This window comes from Neolamprologus multifasciatus, chromosome 14, assembly GCF_963576455.1.
Source record: "Neolamprologus multifasciatus chromosome 14, fNeoMul1.2, whole genome shotgun sequence".
NCBI classification, from domain to species: domain Eukaryota; kingdom Metazoa; phylum Chordata; class Actinopteri; order Cichliformes; family Cichlidae; genus Neolamprologus; species Neolamprologus multifasciatus.
Window position 1 is genome coordinate 35,849,771 of NC_140452.1, and position 20,765 is coordinate 35,870,535.

The 20,765-nt window shown below is 43.9% G+C and overlaps 1 protein-coding gene across 1 annotated transcript in view; it reads right to left on the reverse strand.

Annotated features, from left to right (window-relative positions):
• The window catches only part of a2m1 (alpha-2-macroglobulin 1), a 63,471-nt gene that overhangs the window by 15,969 nt on the left and 26,737 nt on the right, over window positions 1–20,765 (reverse strand). The window contains exons 17-25 of the mRNA XM_085131499.1: window positions 17,948–18,035; window positions 10,454–10,595; window positions 8,868–9,093; window positions 7,940–8,066; window positions 5,093–5,214; window positions 3,989–4,040; window positions 2,086–2,169; window positions 1,829–2,005; window positions 1,487–1,568 (exon numbers count right to left, since the gene is read on the reverse strand). Coding sequence (XP_084987625.1) covers window positions 1,487–1,568; window positions 1,829–2,005; window positions 2,086–2,169; window positions 3,989–4,040; window positions 5,093–5,214; window positions 7,940–8,066; window positions 8,868–9,093; window positions 10,454–10,595; window positions 17,948–18,035 — 1,100 coding nt within the window. The remainder of the gene's footprint in view (window positions 1–1,486; window positions 1,569–1,828; window positions 2,006–2,085; window positions 2,170–3,988; window positions 4,041–5,092; window positions 5,215–7,939; window positions 8,067–8,867; window positions 9,094–10,453; window positions 10,596–17,947; window positions 18,036–20,765) is intronic.

A 20,765-nucleotide genomic window follows, 5' to 3' on the forward strand; every position in this document is an offset into this window, starting at 1 on the left:
AACAGAACTCATGAAGTTAAATAGATGGTTTGTATTTAATAAACTATCATTGAATGAAAGTAAAACAAAACTTATGTTATTTGGAGGTAGTAAAAGTGATATTAAAGTAAAATTGGATTTAAATAATGTTGAAATTGAAAGAGTATATGAGACAAAATTTTTAGGAGTAATTATTGATGATAAACTTTGTTGGAAGCCCCACATAGAACATGTGAAACAGAAATTATCCAAGTCTGTTTCTCTTCTTTATAAAACAAGAGACTTTTTGAATAAGAACTGCCTTTATTTATTGTATACTTCCCTTTGTTTGCCTTATATGACCTACTGTGTGGAAATTTGGGGGAACACATACAAAACATATTTGGATTCAATATTTAAATTGCAAAAAAGAGCTATTAGAATAATAAATAAAGTTGGATGTAGGGAACCAACCAGTTTTTTGTAGGATCATCTATGTTAAAATTCATGGACATTATATATTCTAAAACTTTAGAAATGAGATATCGTGTGATTAAAAAGAATGATCCAATTTGTATTTTAAGTATGTTTCAACTAAGAGATGGAAAATATGATTTGAGGGGGTCTCATAAGTTTGAAATGCCTAAAGTGAACCAATGTTAAGTATAGATGTGTCAGTTTTGGGAGTGAAATTATGGGATGGACTTAATGATGAACTGAAGATGTGTTTTTCTTTGTCATTCTTCAGGAAGATTTTAAAAATTAGTATTACACAAGGTTATAGAAATTTGGTTTGTTAAACATTTTTTGTGTTGATTTAATTTCTTGATTTATCATTGATTTCTTTTCAAACTGTTATACAACTTATTTATCAAAGCTATTTGTTTTCTTGGTTAAGGATTTGATTATTTCTATGGGGGTAAGGGAGAGGATAAGTATAAGCCACAAGGCTTCAGCCTATTCCTTTTTCGGTTACTGTTTGAGTACTTTTATGTAAAATTATAATCTGTTGTTGTTGTTGTTGACTGAAATAAAAATTTCAATTCAATTTCAATTCAATAAATCATGGAAAACTGTTATTGTCCAGACAGACTGCAACTGTCTGCAGAAACGCTGTTTAGTCAGAAGTCACAGACAGTGAAAACAGTCAGACAATTAGCAGACAGACTTTTTTTGAAAGGAGGTTGTTGTCCTTCTGTGCCTGAGTCGTTAGCTTGCTTCTAATTAAGAAGTAACTTTGTCGAGCTGTTTGCCAGTGCTGGATGGCTCTTCTGCTGAGCTGGTTTAATAGGATGGTAGATGGTCATGATTCTGGTGAGATGAGCCCTCTTGCAGTAGTATTTTAATGCATTTCATAAACCAATATTGCATCATGTAAAATACTCTGTGTCAGCTTTTCCCCTCACCAGCCGACACTGTAGGAGAATAACTCCACCATCCCAATGAACTATTAGCAGCCTGTTGTTGAGTCAGCTGCTGTATCACCATCTACTTCTTATATCTTCATGCTCTCGTTCACGTTACTGACCAGGTGTTTCCAGAGGAGTCGGCCTTCCCAAATGCACTGTAGGAACCATCGTCATGCTTGTACGTGAGCTCCCTCTGATATCCTGCAACACCAACACAAGAAATCAATAAAAAGGAAAAGAAGAGGATTATTTTTTCACAACACTGAGAAAATGTGAATGAAGTACATTTGGATTTATTTACCGTACAAAACTCTCCTTTTGGTGCCAAGTTTATTTCAAGTGCAATTTATATCTACAGTCCGGCTATGTTACAGGAGCCCCCGTCACATGTGCATACTTACAAGGCTTCACAACAACACATGGAGCACGCACATTAAACCTTGTCCTAAAAAAGTGCTTACCGCTCTCCAGGAAGTGCGTGGCCTTGTCCAGAATGCTCTGAGTCAGCTGACCAGTGCTTTTCAGGTAGTTCAGGATGAAGATGTTGGGAGCAAACAGGAGCATGTTCTGCTCCCCGCAACCGTACGGCATGGCCAGGAGCTTGTCCAAGTTCTGCGCTGCCCTGCCCATCAGGTCACCTGCAGAAGCAAACCGAGAAGAAGCTACAGAGATGTTTCACCTGGCAAATTAAAGTTCACTAAACCACAGAATCACTAACCAAGCACAGAAAAGGTCGCTCTAGCAGAACCAGCCACAAACAGCTCGGGCATAAGAAGAGAGACGTTCTTCTCCGTGACCCCATCTGGCAACAACAACAACAACAACAACAAAGAAAAGGAAGAAAAAGCTTCATTAATGAAAAAATTAGCTCAAACTCTTTTCTTGGCTAAAGTTTATCAAACAGAATGATTTTACTGTTTAAACACTGTTATGTACATAAAGCTACAAGCAGTTTGTTTATGTGAAACACAACAAGGCAGCGCTTTGATTTTGAAACCAGTGACACAGAGACAAGCTCAGCACTACAGATTACACGAGATGTTGGTCATTTAGTTGATCACAGTGAGGAAAGTGCAGCTTACAGCGGCTGCTCGACTTCAACTTTAGCTAAAGATCTGCTGCCAGTGGAGAAAATACACAACGAAAACTAGAGATGGACCGATGTGATGTTACGTATCGGTATCGGTCCGATACTGACCTAAATTACTGGATCGGATATCGGCGAGAAATAAAAAATGTTATCTGATCCATTAAATATCAAAAAAGCACCTCACAAAACTTGCTACACGGCGTAACTCGGCTCATAACTGTAGCACGTCGGAGCAGTGTGGTCACGTGATAGAGCGGCTGTGGCGTGTGAGACCTGTCAGCGGTCTGGTTGAATATTTGGAGCTTCGCTACCAAACCAGCATTTCATCTCCGAGGAAGTTTTCCCAGAGAGAAGTAAAGCAAGTGTGTAAGTTCATCTCTGAATGTTTGTAAAGCATTCCCACGTTAAGCTTAACAACAGATATATGGAGCGACTGCCTCTCTCTCTCTCTCTCTCTCTCTCTCCTGTTGCTACTTCAATCATAAACTGATCAATGATCAGCTGATCGTCTCTCTTCTTTGTTTTTGGCCACTTTGCACCAGAAAGAGGAAACCAGACAACAGCAGCACGTTTAAGCTTGATCAGCTGCTGTTAGAATTTATTTAATATTATTTCTACACCAGGATATTTTTCTACGTAGCTGACGGCTGGTAACTGTGCAGGGGCGGATCTAGCAAAGTTTAGCCAGGGGGGCCGATAGGGCATGAACAGGGAAAAGGGGGCACAAAGACATACTTTTCTTTCTTATTCTCATTTAAAATGTCGAGCTTTTAATAAATAATTATCTGAACCTTACACCCAAAGTTTTAATCTGATGTAAAATGTATAGAAGTCCATTACTGTGTATAGTAACTGTTAAGTCTAATATACCCTAGTAAGCTATAGTACTTTTTCCTTTGGGAACCATCTGTGCAGTCTGCAGTTCTGTTGAAGAAAGATGTTGAATCTATTTAATTATTCTTGAAAAATAATTTATTTCTGTGCATTTTTTTCACACTGCATCAAATTAAAGTTGATTGTGTTGATTAAGCATCATGAGGTGGGGTATGGTTCCCTATTTTTATTTTTGCTGGGAGTTTGCAACCCTATTAGTCAGGTTGCTTAATATTTCTGCTAAGTACTCTTTAAAATACCAGAATAGGGAGGATGGAGCAGGGTTAAGTTTATTAGATTGATCAGTGTTGCTGATCTATGAAATATTTTGGGTGCAGTGTATTTTTTTACATACAGGTATAACAGAATAACTTTAGTGTTTGTTTTTTTAACTTGAGTATGACTTATACAAAAAGCAGCAAGATATTAAATATTTTTTTTATTGATTAAAAAACTCTATATCAGATTCATATCGGTGTAGGCCTATATCCAAATGTATGATATCGGTATCGGACATAAAAAAGTGGTATCGTGCCATCTCTGACAAAAACACAACGAATTTGGTTTCCTCGCCATGCTGAATAACCATCATGATGCAGGGAAGTGTTATGATGCATGTATGAGGTGTGAATGATGGGAGTTCAGAGTTCAGCCTTACCTGGGGGACACAGGTGAACGTTGTGACTGACCATCTGTGGGGTTCCTTCAGCCTTGGGAAGAGAGACAGAAGTGAAGACGACCGACTGATTTCATCACTCCAAACAAATGTCTAAACATAATAACAGTGAGCTTTGATTTGGTGACATGCTCCGGACATTAGAGTGAACTGGATTATTTGAACTCAACCCCACTGACTTTCCCATTAGCTGAAAGCTGCTAAAGCAGTTTGTTTCAGTCAGAGGACGACCCGAGAGGCTGACCGAGACCCAGTATAAACATACCAGTCGTGTACTTTGACAGTGAAGTCAAACTAAAATAAAATGCTTAAATGCTCCTGTAGAACGACGGCAAACTGCAGACACAGCCGATCATCAGAAAATGCAGACGGGAAGGAGAAGTGGACGAAACTAAAGTGATAACAGCTGCCCTAAAGTAAAGGTCTGTGCAATGTTACAGGTTCCCTCTCCATGCCCATCACCACAGTAAAGACCTCTGAAGCTCCTGGGGAGCACTTCTTAACAGGCGCCAACATGACCATTACTGCTCATTGTATCTAACATCTAGGAAACAGAGTTGTTGGGCGTTCTGTCACAGCACCGTGCTGTCTTTAGACCGACCCAGGTATCTGCATGTGGACTGGCCGGGTGGCTAGGTGCTTAGTGTTACAGCTGTGGCCATGAGACTGAAACAGAGAAGTGTGGCCCCTGTTTTCATCCATACACTGCACATATACACATATTTTTAAAAATGGCTGATCCAGGTTTGACCATATCTGATGTTCACTCTCCGGGAAACAGCCGGCGCATCATCAGTTCTAATCTCAGCCCACATCAGATAATGGCTCAGCTGACGTCCACAAACCCAATTGTCAAATATCACAAACTTTACCTGCTTTAGCCTCTGCAAACTGCTTTGCAACCCTACACCTTTTCCTAAAACACGCTGTCAAAAACAGGAAATACAGGAAATCTGTGGGCCACTGTGGCCAAAACCGAAGATTTTAAAGTTCTGACATTATTCTCGCCACAATATAACCGATCAAAATAATACTGACAACGTCGATCAGCGTAGGACCTGCGAACACCTCAAGTTTGTCACTGACCTCCACCAGCAGGGTGCGGATCACGGTGTCAGTTCGACCCACGTCGGGGACTGTGGCCACCTCGTTGCCACACAGCGCCTCGGTCTTCAGGGCCTCAGCGCTGACCTTCAGATCTACCTTACCTGTGAGCAAACACACACGGCGTCACTGTGGAGCGCCAGTATCGATTACCGCTCCCTTCCCCCGCCGTACTGTCGTGTTCTGTGTACAGAGGCAAAACCGCCTCCCATCTGCTTCTCAAGCCAACTCATTATCCTCGCTGTGTTTTCCTTCCTCCCCGTTTCCCATCGCATTCGCCCTCATTAATCCCCATTTGTTGCCTTATTATAGCACTCGGCTTGTCTCCCACCCCCACCTTCCTTCCATCACAGCCCACAATCCTTCACATGGAGGACAAGTACAGATCGCCCCTTGAGGGAGAGGTTTCTGACTGTTTCGTCAGAGATACTACCTGACTTGTTAGTACAAGTGATTGTCAGCATTCCTCTAAGGGGGAGTTAGAGGAGCGCAATTTGACATTCATCAGAGCCTCATCTCCATCCCTGCTGATGGAGGCTGATATAAATCCTCTGCTTTCAGGACAGGCAGAGCTCCAACAACAGCCGCCCGTCTTCGCTTCCAGCAATGAAGATGCAACAGCCCTCAGTGCGGATTAATTACCCCGCTGTGTCTCATTTTTCACTCAAAGCATGAGATTGTGTCGGACGAAAGAAACAACATCAGTATTTCATTTTAAAAGCCAAGAAAATTGCATTGTACAGTTAGAGAATTGCCTCTGGTAATGAGGAGCTGGGGAGAGCGGCGCTGTGACTGACACCGTGTGACGGTCTTCAAACAGCCGATTAGACCAAAATCAATAAAAAAAGAATAAAGTTTTGAGATGTCCTGTTTCAGCAAAAACTGTTTTAACAAAGACAAAGACACTCAACGTTGTTTACATTTCCCCTTTAAAGGTGGGAAAACGCCACAGCATGTGACGCGTAGGGACCGCCTTCCATTTGAATTTCTCCTATAAAACAGAACATGGTTAAAGTAAACCAGAAAAAATAAAAACTACAGTTTTAAGAAACAAAATGAGGTTAATTTGAATTTAGTGGTAAGAACACACCTCAAAAACCATGGGCGGGGTCATGTTTACCACGCTGCTTCTTTTAACAGCAGTCCATACACACCTGGGAACATCTGGACTTGTTGTCCCAATCTTTTCCGGCACAGGATTGTAGTTGGATTTTTAGGTTCATGCCAACAGTCCAGACTCTTCTACTGTTAGGCCACGCTGCTGTAAAGGCTGCACTACACGGTTTAGCATCGTCTTCTGATATATGGATGCAGCTCTAAAAACTTTTATACTGGTGCTTTTCCTGATGTGGAGGCCGACAGTCACCTCCATACCATCAGAGCTGCAGGGAGTGGAGCTGGTGGTCCCTGCCTTCTCTAGTCCAGAGGACACAGCATTCCCGTTTCCCCCCAAAAATTGAAAACTAATTTTAAACTTTAATATTATTATTATTATTATTAAAGGGATGCCACACAAGTATGCTGCCCCCATTAATTTTAGTAAAATGGTCCGTTTGCTCTAAAAACACCTAAAATGTTCAAACTGTGTTCTGCTGTTGTGGATTTATGAGATTTGCAAATCATTGCTTTCTGTTTTGATTTCATCTGCAGAGTTGTATGAATTGACCTCTATGTATATTCCAGTTCATTACGGCCTGCTTTGGTGATGGATTTGTGCATCTTTTCAGTTAGTTCCCTCTTTTACCTCCATGCCTGCAAATCTCCACATCATGAAAGGCTCCTGGTCCATTTAGTGAGATATTACAATATTCTGCATATAAAGGTCCAGACTGCTGTGAGATGATTGCATGTTTGTATATTAAACAGGTTCATTATCATCCTGCTGACACTCACTTTACATCTGTCGAACGCTGGGGCTCTTTTCTCAGTCACATTAATGGGGATTTAATTCAATTCAATGTTATTTATACACCAAATCACAACAACAGTCGCCTCAAGGTGCTTTATATTGTAAGGTAGACCCTACAATAATACATACAGAGAAAAACCCAACAATCACATGACCCCATATGAGCAGCACTTTGGCGACAGTGGGAAGGAAAAACTCCCTTTTAACAGGAAGAAACCTCCGACAGAACCAGGCTGAGGGCTGTGATTGGTTGGGGAGAGAGATTGAACATCATCTTTAACCCAGTAGACTGCACTTTGTGTTGATGTGAAACTACACGTCTGCCGGGCCCGGACGAATGGTCTGGACTGGGTGAACTCTGTCTAACTTCATTGTCTTCGGACTCTGTCTGCAGCATCGGAACATTTCTGCTGTACTTTTGATCTGGAAGGACTAACCGGTGTTTTTTTGTTGTTTGATGTTTGTTTCTTTTCTCTGTGCTTGGATGTTGAATTTGGCTTGAATTTGGTTTCCTTTGTCTTGTGTGGTTTGATGTAATTTTGAACTTAAAATCTTATAAATAAACATTAAAAAAGAAAAATAAAGAAATAAAGGCCCAGTAAGGAATCCCTTTGTAAGGAATTCTGATGTAGGATCATTTGATACCAACAAGAAATATTTCTAGGAACGGTTGAAACATGAAGATCTGCTGCTTGCAATTCTTCCATTTTTCATTTGTTTACATTGGTGGCATACTGAAAATCCACACATGGCTCACGGTAGATCTGGTGTGAAACTAAACAAATATATTTACAAATCAAACAGAACTTATCAACCATAAAAACCAAAACAGGTCCTGCTAAGGACCGGCTATCTATCACAAGTTGATGAGGCTCCTGAACTGGATAATAAGCACTTAAGAAAAAGGGAAGAATGGATACCTAGGGTAGTCGGAGTTACAATCCACGAGAAGGTCCTGCTCTCCTCTCCACAAAGACACACGCTGTAAATGCAGCCATCACAGTTTCTGAAGGTGTGCTGGTCCGAGGCAGCCAGTGTTACCTGAACCTACAGCCAGAAACCAAACACAGAACACACGAATGCAACAAACTGGTGCAGTAACGCGTCACACTGAGGACTGATTACATGTGCTCGTGAGATCGTCTGTTCTCCCAGCCATCATTCTTCAGAACCACTCATCCACACAGCACGAGTTAGTGACGCATTTCTCACACAAAACTACAAAGTAATACGTCTTGATGCATGCTCAATCATCCAGGTAAGTAAATCCCCAAAAGTTGATTTTGTTACACTGAAAACGCTACATCGGATGCAAAGTATCCATCCATCCATTCACTTCCGCTTATCCTTTTCAGGGGCGCTGGAGCCTATCCCAGCTGTCATAGGGCGAGAGGCGGGGTACACCCTGGACAGGTCGCCGGTCTGTCGCAGGGCCAACACACAGGGACAGACAACCATTCACACTCACATTCATTCGCACATTCACACCTAGTGACAATTTGGATTATCCAATTAACCTATCCCCACAAGCTGCATGTCTTTGGATGGTGGGAGGAAGCCGGAGTACCCGGAGGGAACCCACACAAACACAGGGAGAACATGCAAACTCCACACAGAAAGACTGATGGTGGGATTGAACTCAGGACCTTCTTGCTGTGCGGCAACAGTGCTAACCACCGTGCCCGGATGCAAAGTAATACAATGAAATTTCAAAAAGAAAACAAAAACATATCCAAGCATTTTCACAAATGTTTTCCACAATCTGACAGGTGTCACCTTACTTGTGGATGCCCTTAAGTACAAAGGATCTGTAAGAAGCAGATGTGGTTGTTTTTTGTGGTTTTTTACCATAATGCACTTTGAGAGATAATTGAAGACGGTGGCTTTGAGGGTGAACACCTCTCCTCGGATGACAGAGTATGGCAAGGTGAGACTGACAAAGAACGGCTGGAACACAGTAAGTCCGGTGTTGGGAGCCACACCAAAGCCCACAGAGGATACGCAGAATGCTCCGGCTGCCCATTTAGTGATGGTGTCGGGGGTCGTCTTCTCCATGCTCACCAACCCACTATCTCTGTTTAAACAGACAGCCAGACGTGACATTTAAAGTTCAAGTAGTATGGCATTTTCCCCAAATACACTGATCAAGCAGAGCATTGTGACCACCTGCCTACTACGAAGCAGCCCTGACGTGTCGAGGCCTGGACTCCACCAGACCCCTGAAGGTGTGCTGTGGTATTTGGCACCAAGTCAGCAACAGATCATTTTATCCTGCAAGTTGTGAGGCATGGCCTCCACAGAGCGGACTTCGTCCCACATGGGGGGCTATCCTTGTGACAGAGGCCATCAGGGGTTACAGTTTCCATCAAAGGGTGTACATGGTCTGCAACAATGCTTAAGTAGGTGCTACATGTCAAAGTAACATGGCGACCGTGGCTCAGGGGGTTGGGAAGCGCATCTGTAACCGGAAGGTCGCTGGTTTGATCCCCGGGCTCTCTGTCCTGGTCGTTGTGTCCTTGGGCAAGACGCTTTACCCTACTGCCTACTGGTGTTGGCAGCGATATGGCAGCCTCGCTTCTGTCAGTCAGCAGGGCAGCTGTGGCTACAACTGTAGCTGCCTCCACCAGTGTGTGAATGTGACAGTGAATGAATAGTGGCATTGTAAAGCGCTTTGGGTGCCTTGAAAAGCGCTATAAAAATCCAATCCATTATTATTAACATTCACAGGGATGGTAGGACCCAAGGTTTCCCAGTGGAAAACACTTCCTCTGCCGGCTTGCCTTCTACCCATCGTGCATCCTAGTGCCAGATGTTCCCCAGATTAGAGACCTGGGCATCCACGTGACGTAAAACTTTCTCACACCCGGCCACCTTCTTCCATTGCTCGGTGGTCCAGCTCTGATGATGGTGAATCCCCACGTGCATCATCACGTGGGTCTCTGTGACCGTGTCGCTGGTTCACCACTGCTCCTTCCTTGGACCACTTTTGATAGATAGCGACCACACAGACTGGGAACACCACACAAAATGCTCACTTGCTCCTTAATATATCCCACCCACTAACAGGTGCCATGATGAAGAGATAATCAGTGTTATTCACTCCACCTGTCAGTGGTCACAATGTTATGCCTGATGAGTGTATATGTATATATACTCATGAATTCAAGTGTCTACTCAAATTCATTTGAATGTCATACATGATAAGCTGTGTTTTGACTTTAAGATGTGAAACATAAGGGAAAGCAGCAGCCTCTGTTCAGTAAATATCACTGACATAAGCGTTAGTCATTAATATCTGCTAACAAATACAACTAATTCTGTTATTGGGACTGCAATAAGCATCCATGTTATTCACATTTGATTACCTAAAAACTGTTTCAGTGTCATAAAAAATACAGTGCTGTGATTCTTTTCATAAGATATGTTAATCTTACCCCACAGTAACAAGGTCCCAGATCCAGGTCTCAGGGAAGAACGTTCTGATAGTCTCCTTTTTGTTGTCCACTTTAGACATCTGCGTGGCAAGTACAGGTTCAGGCATCATGTTGAAGGCCAAGGGGATCGGTGAGTCCATCCCTGAGAGCATTTAAATGGGGAGGCTTCAAGGTCAAGGTAACTTTATTTATACAGCATTTGGCATCCCTTCAAAAACACACATACCTAGTAAAGATATATAACCTCACTGTGGCACATATATAGTAATTTTAATGTTTCGAATCAAAAACAGTTCTTATTTAATTCAGTGACAGCAACGCAGACAAAGCTATTTTTATAACGCTTTGTCTTGCATCTCGGAAATAGAAACCTCTGTCCTGAGGGAAGAAGCTCAAATTCACCCCGTAGAGGATGGGAACCATTTTTGAGGATTGATAAAGCCATCCTCTGTACCTGCTTAGAGTACAGGGAGGCTAAACTAGACTGTGGCTCACCTATCAGACAACTGCACCATCTCACTATCAGAGTTTTTCTCTGTGACAGAGGTCTGACCGAACCATGCCACCAAACAAAAGGATAAAACAGACTCAATAAAAGAACGATAAAACAAAGTTAAAATTTTTTGGTCAATGTGGAAATGAGCAAGTTTCCTGAGGCAATAAAGGTGCTGGTGACCCTTTTTACAAACTGATTTACAATTTTGATCAAAATTCAGTTTTTCATTGATTATGGTCCCAAGATATTTATATGATTGTACTTGCTCTATTTTCTGACCTTTAATTAAAGTGACTCCGTGCCCATTTTGTTGTTTCCTAAAATCAACAACCATATCTTTGTTTCCTTCCTTATTTTTTTTAAAATAAACCAAAAGTTATAATAATTGTGTTATTTCCAAATGCTTGCTCAAAAATCCAGGTAAAGAAACCCCAGAAAGTTGAGTCTGTACATTTAGACGCAGCATTTTTAGTGGGAGAAACTTTTTAGCATCCCAGGGGTGACTTGGATAATGACAGAAATATTAAATCTACTGGAAATGCGGCATCCTGATGTACAGAATAAACTTTCTGGGGAAACCACTGAGCTCATTTCAGCTTCCTGCACTTAACACATAACAACAGCTCGGAAAAACTACAAAGAAATTGGAAAAAGGAATAAAAGGTACACTTAGTGTTTTATGCATTCAGCTAATATTTCTCCACTAATTAAAAATGTACTTTTTTAACAATTAAATTCTTGGATTTAAAAACACACACAAAAAAAATCTTACACTCTCTCAAAAAACAACTAAAGCTATGCTAAGCTAGACTTTCCAAAACGGGCTTTCAGCATAATATATAGATGCCAACTGAAGTCAATACTGGGATAGGCTGTACTTTCTAATACCATCACCACCAAATGGTGAAGTCAGTGTAGCATCCCAACTGCCCTGAGCGCAGCAGAGGAAGAGGAAATGCTAATAGGGAGGAAAAGGAAATAAAGATAAAAATGTGGAAGGACAGGTATGGCGGTGAATGTCAAAGAAAACAATGGAAGCATCTGGAAAGTGACCCATATTTACCATCAGCATAAAGTCCCTGAACGAAGTTATTTTCTTTCCTCATTTATAAAGAAAATAACTGATAACCTCCCCTCCATGAATTGTTACCTTGGAGGGGTTTGTGTGTCCAGGGATCCCAGGGGCCATGTTGTCAGGAGGCTTTTGCGTAAATGTCAACTTGGTCCTGGTCTGGTGGCTAGGCTTAGTCCATGAGGCCTGGACGGCACAGCCCGAAAAAGGGACCATCCGCCTGTAGGCCCACCACCTACACGAGGCGAGGTAGGGGTTGGGTGCAATGTGTGTCGGGCGGCGGCCAGGCCCTAGCAGACTGATCCCCGACTTCCAAAACTAGTGATTGGGACATAGAATATCACCTTTCTGGTGGCCTCAGCTCAACCACGGCTTGTTCTCTGGAACCAGTCTCCTGGAGAGGGGCTGGACTCCATCTCAGTCTGGAGTTGCCACCTAGACGTATAGTGAGGGTACGCTAGGAACATCTGGTCCACGAGATCTTCAACTCACACCTCCGGCAGAGCTTCAACAGCATTCCAAGGGAGACTGTGGAAATTGAGTCCGAAATAACTATGTTCAGCACCTCCATTGCTAAAGCCACTGCACTGAGCGAGGGCCCCAAGGTGGTTGGTGCAAGGTGGTTGGTGCCTGTCGTGATGGAAACCCCGAACCAAATGGTGGACACCAGAGGTGAAGGGAGCCACCAGGCTGAAGGAGAAGCAGGTAATAAGTATCAGCAGTAAGTACCAACACTGGCTGAAGCAAAAACTTGGGTGTGGGTGGAGTTTGGAGAGGCCATGGGAAAAGACTTTCAGTCTGCCTTTCAGAATGAGATTCTGCCAAATCGTCAGGTGACTTAGGAGGGGAAAGCGGTGCTCTACCTGCACTGTGTGAAGCGCTGCTAACTTCAACTGAGAACAATGTCAGGATGTGGAAGAAATAATTCAAGGACCTCCCTAATCCCACTGGCACATCATCCGCGGAGGAAGCAGGGTGGGGGGGCGAGAGGGGCGACTCGTATATCTCTGGGGGTGAGGTCACTAAGGCAGTTAAACAACTCCTTGGCTGGCCCCTCGGGTGGATAAGGTTTTGCCCTGAGTTCCTGAAAGCTCTGAAGGCCCTCCGTAAAGCAGAACATCTTACTGATTGAAGAAAATAAGAACAACCCCAGGTTTCTCTTCAGCACTGTAGCCAGGCTGACAAACAGTCAGAGCTCTGTTGATCCAACCATCCCTTTAACGTGAACTAGTAACGACTTCATGAATTTCTTAAATAAAATTTTAACCATTAGTGAAAAAAATACTCGTAATCATCTCACAGATATAGCATTATGTACAGCTACTTTCAGTACCATTGTTATTTATTTAGAGTCCTTTTCTCCAAATAAAGTCTTCTGTGTTATGTAATGTTTCTATCTACTACAGGTCTTTAAATTAAATAAAATTGAATTAAACCATTAAATAAACCACTACTTGAAAAGCCAGCTGTCTTAGCCAATTATAGGCCGATCTCCAACCTTCCTTTTTATCTCAAAAATTCTTGAAAAATCTTGAATAATTCTTGAAAGAAGAAATTGAGAGGTGGTGCCCACCTCTCAATTTTAAATGCATGTAGGCATTGAGGGTTCTCAGGAGGGGCCGTGCTGTTACCTATTGCTCTCTGGCAGGAAGCACCATGCCCTCCCATGTTTTAAATGCACTTTAGAAAAGCACGCAGCAACACCACATATGAGTGGGCGGAGGGAGGTATGGGGTCTTCACACACCCCCATTCTCTGTTACCATTGGGGCGGGGGGCTGGGAGGAGGAGTTGGCCGTCTGGTTGGGGTCTGGGATGAGGGGCCTTCGGGGACAGTCTGCCTGTCTCCACCCCAGGGAAAAGGGTAACATCTCCTGGGTTACACTGCTATGGAGATGACACCCAGCTCTATCTGTCCATGAAGCCAGATAACACACACCAATTAGTTAAACTGCAGGAATGTCTTAAAGACATAAAGACCTGGATGACCTCTAATTTTCTGCTTCTAAATTCAGATAAAACTTTGTTTTATAAAGGTGGCCTCGTCCACCTTTATGAAACCTCCACCTTTATGAAACCTCCCCAGAGGTGGCCTCCGCCAGTAGGCGGAGGCCACCTCTGGGGATGTATGGGATGACTCTATCTCTGGGGGAGAATTCACTGAGGCTGATAAACAGCTCTTTGGTGGCAGGGCACCTGGGGTGGATGAGGTTTGAGTTCCTGAAGGCTCTGGATGTTTTAGGACTGTCTTGTTCGACACGTCTCTATAATGTTGCGTGGAGATCAGGGGCCTACCTCTGGAATGGCAATGGTGGTTCTCATCTTTAAGAAGGATGGATGTGTTCCAACTACAGGGGAATCACACTCCTCAGCCTCCCTGGGAAAGTCTATGCCAGGGTGCTGGAAAGGAGAGTCCATCCGTTAGTCAAATCTTGGACACAGGAAGAAATATGTGGTTTTCGCCCTGGTGGTGGAACACTGGACCAGCTCTTTACCCACTCGACAATACTTGAATGGGAGTTTGCCCAACCAGTCTACATGTGGACTTGGAAAAGGCACTCGACCGTGTCCCTCGGAGTGTCCTGTGGGAGCTGCTCCGGGACTATGGGGTGTCTGGCCCATTGCTACGGGTCATTCAATCCTTATACAACCATTGCAGGAGCTTCGTCCGCATTGCCGGCAATAAGTCAGACTCGTTTCTTGTGCGTGATGGGCTCCACCAGGGTGGCCCTTTGTCACCGATTCTGTTCATAAATTTCATAGACAGAATCTCTAAGTGTAGCCAAGTGGTGGAAGGCTTTCACTTAGGTGGTCTCAGAATCTCATCTTTGCTTTTTGCAGATGATGTGGTTCTGTTGGCTTCATCGGGTGATGGCCTCCAGCTCGCACTGGAACAGTACGCAACCAAGTGTGAAGTGGTGGGAATGAGAATCAGCACCTCCAAATCTGAAGCCATGGTCCTCAGCCGGAAAAGGGTGGAGTGCCCACTCTGGGTCAGGGATAAGTTCCTGCCCCAGGTGGAGAAGTTCAAGTATCTCGGGGTCTTGTCCACAACTGATGGAAGAAGAGAGTGGGAGATTGACAGATGATGCTGTGCAGTGATGCAGAAGCTGTACCGGTCTGCTGTGGTGAGGAGAGAGCCGAGTGTAAAAGCGATGCTCTCAATTTCCCGGTCGATCTACATCCCTACCCTCATCAAAGGTCACGAGCTGTGGGTAGTGTTTGAAAGAACAAGATTGTGGATACAAGCGGCAGAAATGGGCTTCCTCCGAAGGATGGCTGGGCTCTTCCCTAAATATAGCGTGAGGAGTTCGTCCATCTGGGAGGAGCTCACAGTAGAGCTCCTGCTCCTCCATACTGAAAGGAGCCAGTTGAGGTGGTTCGGGCATCTGACAAGGATGCCTCCTGGGCACCTCCTGGGTGAGGTGTTCCGGGCATGTCCCATCAGAAGGAGGCAGATCCAGGACATGCCGGACGGATTATACTTCTTGGCTGGCTTGGGAACACCAGCGTCCTCTAGCTTGCCGAGGGGACAAGCTGGAAGGAGGCGGGGGGGAGAGAGGTCTAGGCTTCTCTGCTTAGGCTGCCGTCTCCTTGACCCAGCCCCGTATAAGGGGAAGAAGATGAATGGATGGATGGATAACTGATAACCTCATTACTGAAACTAGACAAGCTACCCACCCTTAGAGAGAGAAAAGAGTAAACAGTAACTAAACAGGATTCTGAGTTCATCTAATTCTCAAGAGAAGACAGCAACAAGGACAATTTCATGGTCGGATACAGGAGTCTAAGCTGTATCACAACCACTTTTGCACATTTTTCAGGATATCAGTGTCAGTTTGAACCCTTTTTTGGCAGAGTTGAGACCACATATGTGGAGGCAGAGAAATCGAGGTGAGGGAGCCGGAGTAACATGTAGCTGTATGGCTAGCTCGGAATAAGATCTCTGGGCGCAAATTGGATGACATCTCGGGGAGCCACACTGTCGTGAGTTCTCAGAAATCGGCTCCTTGAGCACAAGAAATGACAACATCACAGAACGCAAGTATGGCGAGCTCGCGGCTCTCCAACGGGAGATTGAGAGACCAGTGTTGGACTGTAGAACTGCTTTGAAATTCATATGAGCTGTTCGCACTGAAGTAAAAAGCACCATCACTTCATGCGGATACCCCTTGGCGCCAGCTGTGGTCTCGAGGCTGGAGCTGAAAAACAACACCCTGATAACTACTGTGTTTAGTCTGTTCCTTCCCATTCCATTCAAAGCCACCTGGGTTGGCTGGTAGACGATTTACTTAGCCTGGCAGGGCGAAGGAAACCGTCTCAGCTGAATTATGGACACGCACAAACATACATATACACTGATGCACACACTCATCCCCCTCCCTTTCCAAACGCCTTCGATGCTTGTTTCCTGCGGGGGAACACGGCGGGCCTGTGTGCCGCGCTGGAATGGTAGCGCTGTGCAGGGTGGCTGCTGTGTTTGCTTCAGATTACTCCTCACCCCCCACCCAATCCTGTGGCTTGTCATGTCTTTCACAAAGTTGTACAGTGGACATTTATGTGCTTTTTGTGCAGAGGAGGTTTTTTGTTTCCTGTTCTCATGCTGTCCTACCATGGAAGCACAGCATGAGTAGAGGTCTCTTTTTTTCCTTTTGTACTTTCCCACTGTAGTGTATATTTGAGTGTTTTTCTGTAACGCTACCGATCTCCGACTTGTATCCCCATGTAATGTCTGTGTTGTGTGTGTAAGGTTGGGGGGGGGGGGTCCCATTTCACTGCAGGGCAACCTGCATGTGGTGAATAAAGCTTTGATTGATTGATTGAGGTAACTTTTTGCCAAATGCAGTGGTCTGATTGGTCAGATCTGTTTATTCGCATGTGAAAACTTAGAAAAAAATAATTCAGTTTGAAAAAAATAAATACCACAAATTCATCCAGTGAAATTATGTGGTGGGTTTGAACGGCTGTATTAAGGATATCCGAGTCCAGAAACAAATTTTTCAGGATATATTTGCATGGATTTTACGCATCCGGTGTGTAAAGGCCTTTAGACTATGAGTGTAAAATAGGGCTGTGCGCAAATAGCCAACTAATTCTCACTGCTGTCACTAGATGATACCAGACTTATTAATCATTTAACCTAATTGTTACAATTTAAATTGATACCCAACGCCGGTAAATTACTGTGTCCTAAATGTTGTGTAGCCATCTGCCTTTAGATGGCACATTGTTGTTGAGATGCACCATAGATTAAATCTGTTAATCTATGGTAAGAATTTGATAAATGATTTTTAAATGCCTTTGTTATTATTTTTTGACATTTTCCATTAAACATTTCTCAAATCTAACTGATTACCTGAGTGTTTTTTAGTTTTACACTAGTCAGTCTATTTTTTTTTCCTTATTTAGTCGACAGGAACATCCCTACTATAAAATGCTAATGTTAGCCTTGTAGCAATGGCTTATGAAGGAAGCCAAATGTTTAAAGTTACTGGTATTGCTAACATGTTTGCCAATTTTTTGCTGATGCATTCCACAAAATATACATACAGACATAAAACTGCTGTGGCTGTACTGCCTGTAACTCCTAGCTATATATCTAGCCATCTCATTCTATCTAGGAAACTGCTATCTGAGGGATCTCAGACCATAGACCATGTAGCACCAGTTAGTAAAGTAAGGAGCTTTGGATACATGAACAGTACAACTGATTGAGTTTGATTAGTCAGACTGCATTTGTCATACTCAGACAAAGAACAGAACCCATTAAAGAAAGCAAGCCAGAAATGGTGGCGATTCCAAGAGATTCACTTACTATTTTTGCAAGTGTAAATAAAGCTTACAGTTACACAAGTTGTAAAAACAACAGTTCGTCTTAAGGCTGTATCAATGGGCATTGGAGTCAACAGAGAATAGCAGTGACCTACTCTCTCTTGTACTGAAATAGAACATCTGTTCGTCGCAGTTGTAAGGTTTCTTCACATCAGAGTTCGTCATAATTTTGAGTCCAATTTCCTAGAAGTGGAGAAAGACAAAAACAAGTCATAGTAAAACCATAGATTGTTTCTTGTTGTTTGCTGTCATAAGTAATAAACAAAATAAAACAACAATGACATAACAACTATGCTACCTTAAATAGATCTCAAACTGCTGGAGAGCGAGATAAAGACACCAATAGAGACTCGGGAAGAAAAAGCATAAATGGTAAAGACAGAGATACAGCAATTATTTGTTTATTTATTTTTAAATACAAGGACAAAGACACAAAAGAAGATTTGGAGATAGATGGAGAGAAACAGAAACAGGTAAAGAAGGAAGAAGAGTGGCGAAATTGACAAAAAAACAAAGAACAAAAACCGTACAGTTGGAAAGAAGGATGTGGTACAGCTAAATGATACCAAACTTTGGTTCGAAGAGTGTGAAAGACCTACAGAGAAAAAAAGATATCTAGATATAGATCATATGAATATCTAGATAGACATATAGATAGATATGACATTACTTCCGGTGCAAACATCATGGCGCCCCTCCAGGCAGACGTGTTTGCTTGCTCCACTCTCAGATGCCAACTTGTTGTTGTTTGTTTTTTGTTCTTTTTGCACTGGATAAGTGCTGTGCACTGTTAACATATCCGAGACAGGCACTGCTGGACATCGGTAACTCACACAATCGTCCGGACTGTACCCTTCCACCGGACTGTACCCTTCCACCGGACTGTACCCTTCCACCGGACTGTACCCTTCCACCGGACTGTACCCTTCCACCGGACTTGAGGGGGGGATTCCATGTGTTCACTGGAGTTTTTAATCCTAAAAGGTCACCCTTACTATCTGCAGCGGGAGTTCTCAGCTGGGTTTTTGGCCATTGTTTACATCCAGCCGCAAGCTGACTCCGCGGCAGCGCTCGGCCAACTCCATGACGTCATCAGCGCATTAGAGACAACTCATTTAGACGCTGTTTTTATCGTCACCGGTGACTTTAATAAGTGCAACTTACGGACTGTACTCCCAAAATACCACCAACATGTGGCCATTCCTACCCTTGACAAGAACACCCTGGATCATGTTTACAGTAACATATGTGGTGCATATAGGTCTGCACCACACCCCCACTTTGGACAGTCTGACCACATCTCTTTGTTCATGTACCCAGCTCACAGGCAGAAGCTGAAACAAAGAACCCTGTCATCAAACCGGTTAAACTGTTGACCCCAGAGACTGAGAGCATCCTACAGGACTGTTTGCTCAAACAGACTGGGATGTGTTTCAAACTGCAGCCACCAAGGAGAACTGCTCTGTCAACATACAGGACTATGCTGAATATGTGACTGGGTACGTCAGCGCCTGTGTTGACAATATTGTGCCCACCACACACGTCAGGAAGTCCCCCCCAAACAGAAGCTCTGGATCAACAGTCAGGTACGACACATGCTGCGTACTCAGTCTCTCACATTTAGATCAGGGAATGAGACGGAGTACAAAGCTGGGACTGAAGAAAGCCATTACAGCGGCTACGAGGCAGTACAGAGAGAAGCTGGATGGCTTCTACTCTTCTGCTGACCCCAGGCGGATGTGGCAAGGCTTACAGCACATCAGAGTACAGGGCCGCCATCAACACCATCAGCTCTGCAGGCGGTCTACGGAACGACCTCAATGGACTTTACACCCACTTCGAGACCCCTCCAGACCTCACACGCCCCCCCCCCCATAGACCAGTTGCACGCACTCCAATCATTACAAAGTGCTTTAAGGGAGTGGTGTAACATCCCAGACACTCTGGATCTCCACGTCAGACCCCATCGCTGCCGCTCTTCACTATTCCCTCTCCCATCTGGAAAACAAAGACTCATACATCAGGGTACTTTTTGTTGATTACAGCTCCGCCTTCAATACGGTCATCCCACACAAACTCACTCACAAGCTGACAACACTCGGCCTGCACACCACCCTCTGTGACTGGCTACAGGACTTTTTGACAGGTAATAATAATAATGATAATGGATTGCATTTATATAGCGCTTTTCGGGACCCCTCAAAGGCCCGAGTCGGTCAGGATCGGCAACAGGACCAGCATTATTACAAACACTGGCGTTCCACAGGGTTGTGTCCTCAGTCCCATCCTCTACACCCTGTACATCTCCAATAGGGATAGCACCATACTGAAGTTTGCGGACGATACTGCAGTGATTGGTGTGGAGAGGGTGAGCAGCAGTACCTGGGCATCTACATCAGTGAGGACCTCACCTGGACACTGAACACCACACAGCTGGTCAAGAAGGCTCAGCAGCTGCTGTATTTCCTGAGGAGGCTGAGGAAATTTGGTATGTCGGCCAAGATCCTCAGCAGGTTCTACAGCTGCATTGTGGAGAGCACCCTGACCAGCTGCATCACTGCATGGTACGGCAACACTACTGCTATGCACCGCAAACGCCTGCAGAGAGTAATAACACCTGTGGAGAAGATCATCAGGACTCCGCTGCCCTCTCTGCAGAGCATCTACCATCACAGAGTCTGGAGGAGAGCTGCCTCCATCCTCAAAGACCCCACACACCCACAACACCGACTGGTTACACTTCTGCCCTCAGGGCGGAGGTTCAGGAGTGTGAAATCCAGAACATCTCGACTCAACAACTCCTTCTTCCCCACTGCTATCAGACTCCTGAACAACTTCTAACAGTAATAATAATTTTTGCACATCAGGTCATCTCACATATCAAACCAGCATATTAAGCTCATAGTTCTTTTG